Raw genomic sequence first — 9543 nt, 5'->3', positions numbered from 1 at the left:
CATGAAAGGGGTACTAAGGAGAGTGGTGCAAGAAAAGAGGAAGGGAACTCTCTTTGGGATACATATTTTCTCTGTACTCTTCAGACTTAGGCTATTCTACAGGTCCAATAGCGACTCCCAAATGGCAAATGAGGCACATAATCTATTTTCTGTTGCTCTGAATTTTTCAAGAGGTTGGTTTCTGCAGCACGAAGATCAGAAATTCTATCATATTCTTGTTGTAGAGCTCTAAGAGTAGCTAAGTGGATGAATTTCTGCAGCTCCAGCAATCCAGAGTCCTGGTCCAAGGGGCAATGAGCAGGCAGAACTTGGAGAGAATTTAATATTTGACACTGCACAGATCTTCCTCTTACATGGGGAATCTGGAATTATAGCATTAAATGACAAGGAGAAGATAATGGCTCATCGTATATACCCTCCTCCAAAATTCTGCCTCTTTCATGACAGTCATACCTGAACAGACTCCAGAAGAGTCTATCTACTTTTAAGACAACAAAATATATAGCTTTAGGTTACACAAATACATACATCATACATATGACATCTTTTTGCTTTAAAAATGAATTATGTAAATCAAAACACAGAGAAAAGATGAATATCACAGGCTAGAGGGTCTTACACAAATTAGAATTGGGATTGGGGTCAGACCTATGAGCCAAATGCAGACCTCCATCTGTTTTTGTAAATAAAGTTTTATTGGAACACAGCTACATCCATTCATTTACATATCTTCTATAGCTGCTTTCACGCTTCAACAGGAGAATCAAATAACAAGAGATACTGTATGGCTCACACAGCCTAAAATATTTATTATGTGGCCCTTTACAGAAAATCTTGCTGTCCAGTTATAGATCAAAAAGAGCATCTCCATCATGATCTGAATGAACTGAAGTAACAGAAAATCATTTTTACCAATGTTCTTGAACCAGAATAAGTGAACTAAAATATCTTCATAGCGTATGTGGTTACTCAATATTTTGCTTAAAATTTGTGCAGCCCCAAACAGTTACCAGCTGCATTTAATTACCAGACAGTATTAAAAACATCTCTGTGTATAATTTTATTTATGTATGTATCTATGTAAAGAGTGGATAAGATAGAAGCTAGCCAATTTGAGGGTAAGGAAACCTAAAGAAAAATAAGAACTCAAAATACTATTACTAGCAACTGTTATTTGGAACTTTGAAATATTTTAGTATATTTTTCTTTATATTTAACAGCATGGGACAATTAGCAGGACCCATACCAGAGCTAAACCAATTTATAAGTTTTATCCATGCATTATGTGACAAAATCTTTTTGAATATAAAATAACCAGCACTTCTGTAAAACACTGATTTTTAATTATGTAATTAAAGTGATATAGTAAAATAAGAATGTTTTATTTCTGAAGTAAATATTTTAGTCAAAGTTGCATCAGAAATCAAGTATTTCTTTGACATTTTCCAAGAGATTTTAATTAACTACAATTATAGTTGTTAGTATTATATAGTAACACATTGTTTAAAATATATTATAAAATTTTTCTTTTCTTCTTTAATTTAAATGAAATATAAAATTAAGAATTTTGTAACACAATTCATACTGGAAAACATTTAAAATGGGATGAACTACTCTCATACAGAAAATGCCATTGGAATCACATAAAATGTTCTAATCTTGAAAGTGCCAGGCACAATGCTTGGCACATATTAGATACTCCACAAATGTCTGTTTACTCATTCTTTCATTTACTCATACACTCATTCAAAGAAATGCAGGCTTAAGGAGAAAATGTATTATAATGAGAATGGCAAGCACAATCTTTTATCAACAAATTTAAGAGTCTTGACAAAGATTTCGGCAATGGAGAGTGGAGAAGATGAGTTGATGATCAAGATTTCAAACTGCTTTGTTAAAATCTACCAAGTGAAGCCCTGGGTTGGCCTAGATGACATCATAGAGAATCAGGGTCAATACTCCACAAAAAGAATGCATTCCTTCAATGCCCAGGCTTTACCCTTACACACAAACATCTACTCAAACACAGGAATAAGGTGGTGTCAGAGAGACATAAAATGTGTAGCCCACCAGAAAGAACCCCCTGACTGGGGCCTTATTTTTTGCAATGAGACTTCTTTTTGGTTAGGGCCCCATTCTCTTGGTTTTAACAACTTTATACTGGTTGAATTAAAAAAAAAAAAAAAAAAGAAATCTAGTTTGAACCAAAAGTGTGATTCTAAAATGAAGAGAAATAAATGTAAAAGGTAGAGGGGTGTTCAGCATTTTTTTATTTCCATTTATGTACCAACTGATCTATCTATTCTGCACATTTGTGCCAAAGGCACAAGGTGAGGTGTCAACTCTTTGAGGAGGCACCTGGAAAGGGGCATTTTTAGGCTCTTTGCAGAAGGTCTTATAATGCAATGAGTATTAACCTGAGTAATAAGATCTACAATATAAAGGGCTATAAAGGACAGAAGAAAGAATACTCTTGGAAACTAAGCAGAATATGGGATAAGGATTGATTTTGGAGGAAATAATTTAAAAATCTATAAGAAATATAAACAATGACACTGGCAAGTCATTTGTAGCTGACTTTAATTGCCTTTGGTATTCAGAGAAGAAAAAAATGGAAGCACGGTTATAAGCTCTAGTCTTATCATCACAAAGAAGGTATGGGGCATGAAGAAGGCCCTTTCACTGTCCCTCTCAAAGTCCTTGCTTGTATCAGAACTGGCCCTGCTTGTACACTTTTCTGCCTTCTCTTACGCTCCAGTCATCCAACTAATACAGAGTACTTGGGGTAGGGGTTCTGTCTCCTCATCTTTTGAGGAGTTCATGGAGATCCAAGAAGGCCCCTTCCTTTATTCTGCATTTTTCTGTGCAAAACAAGAGAGAGTTCATTGCCATCTGCACAGCTGCTCTGAGTTGTTGCCAACTTAAGTTTTTCACTTTTTATTCAGTGATTCATAAGTGGGCTTGTGCTATTTTTAGGATGAAGTTTAAATTTATTTTGAGAACCAAATACTTTCTCTTTTTCTTCTAAAGTTCCATTCATCTACCGTTCTCATTTAAAAATTTTAAATTTTCAAATAGTAAAAGATATTACAATTTCAAAATCTGTGCTAAAATTTTACTCTCTTAAAGACTTAATGCAACTGGTTCTACATCTTTATTGTCCATGTGTACTGAAAAATTTGGAGGTGGCTATCATTTATGTATCATCGGCTGAAGTATGAGGACTATTTGATGATTTGTCATGTAAGATGATCACTCTTATTCAATTCCATTAATTTATTCATTTCCCAACTTAAATCTACTACATGCTAATAGACAGTTGAAAAGCTATCCAATAAAGAAATAAGTCTTTGGAATTCTAAGATGGGCTCTTGTACAAACTTTGCTTCATGAAATCTCCAAATTCAGAGTAAATTTTGGACTAATTATACTGTTTCCAACTTTTAATTTCAGTGGAAGCTGTATTAAATGAAAAGAGAAAAAAAGTGTCATGCACTGTCTCATAAGTTCAAGGAACAGAATTTATAAACATTAGATATTTATCTTACATGATAGTTCTTGATAAAATTTAAGTTATTTGTGTCAAAATATAAAGAATAAGTAATCTCTTTAAAAAGGAAATATCAATGCAAAACCTACTGAGAGTAAGAGAAAGTCCCTTAGACATATCCCAATTTTAGTGGATTATAATTATTCCGCACTTTCAGCACTGAAAATTATTTTGAAGCTATTCTGATTAATTCTTTGGATTTCTATAAATATTCTTGAAGAACATAAATAACAAAAAATATTTGTGAACAGCTCACTCATCTGATTATGGTAAATAAAGGATCCCCTGTCCCCATTCCAGATAGAATATTTAAGAAAGTTTCACTGTGTTTTGTTTTGGCTTTAATAAGTTGTAAAAGTAATTTAGCTTATCAAGGCAAATTCAGACCTGCATAATAAATAGTATAGTGAATTTTGCCAAGCCACAAAAACAAAGTTGTAAGTTGAGTGGCTTTACTGACCTTATTATGAGATTAAAGTGGATAAAATTTATTCAGTAGATTTGCTCGTTCAGAAAAATCATCTCCTACCAACAAAACCAAGGATTTCTCTTAGAACAGGTTTCAAGGCAATAAACTGCAGCATTTTCCCCACTTTTGGTCATGCTACCAACACTAGACTGAACTACATGCACAAAAACCCAAACCCGGGCTCTTAAGTAGTGGTTATGATAAACAGCAGTTTCAATGATAGCATATGGAGACAAAGACTTGAAGAGTATCTTTGTGAGATCATGGCCCCAGAGAAAATTATATTTAAGCAAGAAATTTCAATGGAATAGATTGGGATTCAAAACAGTTGCCAGTCTTATCATCCAGTGGGGCTCTTGATAATTCAGACAGGGATAGGTACTTCTGTTTCTTTCTTGAGTCTTCTTGCTGCTGAGGCAGGTACTGATTTTTGTTCTTGTTTATCTTAGTTCACTCCATTATTAAAATGGAGGAAAAAAGGGATAAACAATGTGTAAATATTTTATTTGAAAGCTACTCCACTGTGGGAGGAAACAAATATATAATTGGTTGCAAAGGCCATCTCTAACTCCTGCAAAGTGTTCTATATTCTTGGCTTGCTCTTAGAACTAGTCTCTAGACTGCAGGACTCTAAAAACAAATTAGTAGTAATAAGCATCATTTCTCATGTGACCATCTCATTAAGAATCAAAGCACAGCAGGTCTCTCTCCTATACACATAGCAGAACATGTTTTGGTCAGGTATAAAATGGAATAATTTCAAAGTTGATATATCTACAAGTTGAAAAGTCTTGCAGGGAATAGTTTCACTCTATCATGTTGACTTAGAGGTCCAGGTTTTCAAAAGCCTCCTCTTCGGACTAATTTCTGTAGTGGTCCATGTAAACAAAACACAGGTGAGAATGGTCCTTCTGGAGCTGCTTTCATCGAACAGCAGGGTTACCTGAAAGTGTGGTGTTTGCTAAATGTAACACTGGCAGAGGATGAGCCTCTGTATTAAACACCCAGTGGTCTAAGGGTAAAAGATCATCACTGGAGAATAGCAGATACAAATACCTGAAAATAAAAGGGGGGAGAAATGAGCTTTAATTAAAATTCAACAAGATGATCAAGTGAGTTCAGTTACAATGGCAAAGGGAAATAATAACCTATTTTGAGCAATTGATGAAAAACACGGAATGAACCTCAGATATCCAAATGATCTAAAACACAAAAAGAATGTCTTCCAGAATAGTGCATAAAACCCCCAGTAAGATACATAACTAGATCTGCTGAAATAAAGTTTTTAAAAAAAATTCCACATAGCTGTCCTAAGCACTTAAAATAACAATCCTATTAAATGGCATAAAACTAATTCATAATTTTTCAAAGACATTGTTTTAAAAATCACATATAATATCAATTGTATGTTTTGACAACTTACAGAGCTCATCGTAGAACTAGAAATTAATTCACATTTCTTAATAATAAACAGTGAAGGAAATAAGCACACTATTTGGACATAGCAAAGACTTTTGTACCACTCCTCCTAATACATTAGTAATTGTAATTTTTGCAGTTTCTAGAACATGTATGACAAGCTGTTAAATAAGTTTCAGAAACATTATGGGTTTACCAGAGATTTATAATATATTAATTGCTACTAATGGGTAGTAGCAGTGTTTATATGAAGGCAAGGATCCTTACCTCTTCATTAACAGTGCAAGCTACAGTAGTCACTTGGAAATTAAAAACAATAGAGTCAATACACACAATGATTTTTACTGATAATGTTGGGAAAATTCCAATCTGAATCCTACTGGGGAGTCATTGAAGTGAACATTAAAAAAAACCATATATAGTCAGGAAATTTGGTTCTAATTCTTGATCTTAGCAATACTAGCTGGGCCTTAGTGAAGAACTTATTTTGAAAAGGGGCATTATTAATATCTTTTCTGATTACTGTTATAGTTCTAGATGAGACAGTAAAAACACATAGCACTGAGATAAATCAGGATTACATATCAACGTTATAACTGGTAAAGCTGGAATGAACAGTGTAGTGGATTGAATTATGTCCCCCCAAAACTCCCTGAAGCTTGAATTGTGTCCCCCAAGTTTTACGTATTAGAATCTTAGCTCCCACTGTGACTGTGGGATCCTACTCTGGTAATTGAAAGGTGGAGCCTTAAATAGGTGATTGTATTGTAGGACCATGCCATAGTGAACGGATTAAAACTGGTGGTTAAGGGCATGGTTTTGAGGGCTTTAAAAGAAAAGGAGAGCCTGTCTTTCTTGCTCTCTCTCTCTCTGCTTCCACCATCTTACAATGTGAGACCCCTGGGTCACTGTCACCACCATCAGATGGACTTTGGACTTCCCAGCCTCAGAAACTGTAAGCAATGTATTTCATTTCTTTATAAATTACCCCATTCCAAGCATTTAGTTATAAGCAACAAAAATGGACTAATACAAACAGTAACAAGGCTTCCTATTTCACTCCTCAACCATAAACCTTGAGAGCTGCTGGACTGATTTATTCACCAGTTTGCAGGCAGAGAAGTTGGAACTTAAAATACAGATTTGCTTGAACATAGCAAGATACTCTGTTTGGTCTGCTCACTGTATGGAGACCAGAAGCACAAACTCTTGATGTACTGGGTACAAATATGTCCAGGAGAGATATGTTCTGTGCAGTACCATACAGTACCCCTTTTTCTGGTTAAATGTGGGCTAAAGAATGTCAGGAATGTCCTAATCCTATCACCTCTTGAGGGAGGAGTGAGTGAAGAAATAGAATAAATGCAAGTCTCCTGCAAAATGATTCCTTTCCATGGAGCAAGCTATGGAAAGACCTCATGTAAACAAATGTTATGAAAATCAATAAGATGATAAATGTGAAAATTTTAGATAACAGAAGGTGATATTATTTTTAAATCATCCTTTAAATAAAAGAATCTTAATTAAATACTACTGTAGTGGGTTAAATAGTACCCTCCCTTCCAAGTTCATGTCTACTTGGAAACTCAGAATGTGATCTTATTTGGAAACATGGTCTTTGCAGTTGTAATCAGTTAAAGATCTGAGATGAAATTAACCTAGATTTAAAGTGGGCCCTAAATCCAACAACTGATGTTTCTATAAGAGAAAGGAGAGGAAGATTTGGACCTACAGATTCAAAGGGAAGAAGGCCATAAGAAGATCAGAGGCAAAGATTTAAGTTTTGGTACTATAAGCCAAGGAATGCCTTCAGAGGGACCTGACTTTAGAATTCTAGCCTCAGAACTGTGAGAAAAATTTCAGTTGTGGCAATTTGCTACAGCAGTTTCAGAAAAGCTATTATACAACTTCCACCCCTACCTTCTAGGATACCACTGGACCTTAAGCATTGCTTGGTCCTGGGGATTTGGAACAAGACTGACCACTTCTTGGAGTGTCAAATAATCTCTAAAAAGCAAGGGGTGATTATCTCTCTCTCTCTCTCTCTCTCTCTCTCTCTCTCTCTCTTTCTCTAAATACACACATTTTGTTATACATGTAAAAATTTATAACAAAATCAATGTTTGAAATTAAAGTAATATGGCTAAACAACTCTTCTTAACTTTGGATTATACTTTCAGAAGATGTCTATGACATAGTACACTATTATTGATTTAAGATATTTGACCTGGCTTTTAAAAATAAAACAATTACGGAAGCATAACCTACCCTGTGAAAGAAAAGTCAATCAAATCTGAGGAGAAACATGAGTGTCTATAGACAACTGGTAGGGCTACAAGAACCACCCAAATTAATGTGTTCTTACTAAGTCCTTTAGCCTCGATGACTTGTTTATTCTTTTTCTCAATTACCAATGGCAGTGTTCAGTGTATTATGAATGGATGTTACAATTCTAAAAAGGCTTGCATTAAGATTGACGCGTAACTCATAAGAAAAGTTTAGATTTCTTAAAAACTAACTTACTTAAATCTTCCATTTCGTTTATAGTTCTAATGTCTAAGTAGTGTCTTTTGAGATGGACTGATTAAAAAATACCTATCTACTTAAATTGAAGATACTCCGTGGAAATTATATTCTAAAAGACAATGTAAAAAGACATACAATTATTAACCCTCCAAAAGATATGCCTCTCTGCCCTTTCTTCTTTTCTCAAATCTTAAAGTTGTTTTTTGAGTGAAAGGGGTAAGGAAGAAAAAACATTGAAACAAATGTGGATACATTATTAATTCAAATGCAAAATATACATCATTTTAAAGATAAACTGAAGGGAGCAGACAATTCTGATATGCTGTAATGGTTTAGGCTTTGTTCTCAGATGTAAGGGAGCTGGGAGAGTTCATTTTCCTCTGCTTTTAGGAGTCAAATAAGTTAGGATGATTTTGCAGAAGATACAGAATATCTAAACTACACAAACTGGGGTTATCTCATATAACAAAAAGCACAAGGGTAGATCATAACAAAGATTGGTTAATTCAGCAGTAAAACACTGTCAGAGCTCTAGACTTCGTAAAGGTAAATTTTTTAAAAAATGTTAAATTTTTCCAGGTGCTAAAAGGGAGAGAAATTTTCTTCTATCCCTTTACTTGGATCCTTGCCTTGAGAAAACCTGTAATTGTCACTTTGATATGTATGTAAATCTTTTGAAAAGCTAAATAAGACTCTTGATAGCTTTACAACCCAGGCATGTTTTTCTTAAACACCTGGGAGCTCTGTCTTTAAAATGTAAACATCAAGGAAGATAGAATACTTATCTCCCTGTCTCTGTGGGAGGTTAGCATAGGCACCTTACCTATCTCCTTGTCATAAAGACATAAGTTTTTTTTTTATCCCTTTGGATAAAGGCAATTTAACTTACACAGATTGTCATCCTAATTACCATGTGAATTCAGGATAAGGAATGTGTATAACAAATGCTGCTGTCAAGTACTCATATATAAAGACATGTTAGTTATCTTCAGAACATGGATGAAATGGATGGTATCTGCCTGGTTATATAGAAAGGTGAGATCTCTTTCTGTCTCTGCAATCTCATTAGCAGATTGCCTGATGCAAATTTCACTCTGGTTTAATGCTTACTCAATAATAAAACTGTTTTCTTTTTCTGCTACATTTGTGGACAGGGCATCTGGGATGGCAGGAGATTTTACTCTATATTTTTCTTTAGTGTCTTAGTCTTTTATACAGCTATAACAAAATACCTGAGACTGGGTAATTGATAAAGAACAGAAATTTATTTCTCACAGTTCTGAAGCTGGGAAGTCGAAGATTAAGGCACCAGCAGGTTTGGTTGTCTGGTGAGGGCTATTTCCTCCAGAGGGGAAGAACACTGTGTCTTCACATGGCAGAAGGTAAGGGCAAGCAGACTCCCTCCATCAAGCCCTTTTACTAGGGCACCTAATCCCAGTTATGACCTAATAACCTCTGAAAGGCCTCGCCTCTTAATACTATCACATAGGCAACATGTGAATTTTAAAGAGAACTCTTTCAAACCATAGCACCTGGTAATCAGGATCTTCATGGTTTTCCTGGCTTTCTTTTTAGGTTT

General features: G+C 34.8%; 1 protein-coding gene across 2 annotated transcripts in view; it reads right to left on the bottom strand.

The window, feature by feature from the left end:
* Nucleotides 1-1540: 1540 nt before the first annotated feature.
* MAN1A2 (mannosidase alpha class 1A member 2) overlaps nt 1541-9543 on the bottom strand; it is a 199182-nt gene continuing 191179 nt past the window's right edge. For both annotated transcript variants that reach the window (XM_063103756.1, XM_063103757.1), the window contains 2 exons: nt 4963-5075; nt 1541-3459 (listed from right to left, as the gene is read on the bottom strand). In XM_063103756.1, coding sequence (XP_062959826.1) covers nt 3422-3459; nt 4963-5075 — 151 coding nt within the window. In that variant the 3' untranslated portion in view covers nt 1541-3421. The remainder of the gene's footprint in view (nt 3460-4962; nt 5076-9543) is intronic.

This window comes from Cynocephalus volans, chromosome 8, assembly GCF_027409185.1.
Source record: "Cynocephalus volans isolate mCynVol1 chromosome 8, mCynVol1.pri, whole genome shotgun sequence".
Classification (NCBI taxonomy): domain Eukaryota; kingdom Metazoa; phylum Chordata; class Mammalia; order Dermoptera; family Cynocephalidae; genus Cynocephalus; species Cynocephalus volans.
Note: the sequence above shows the minus strand (reverse complement) of the source record. Positions and strands in the feature narration are given on the sequence as shown.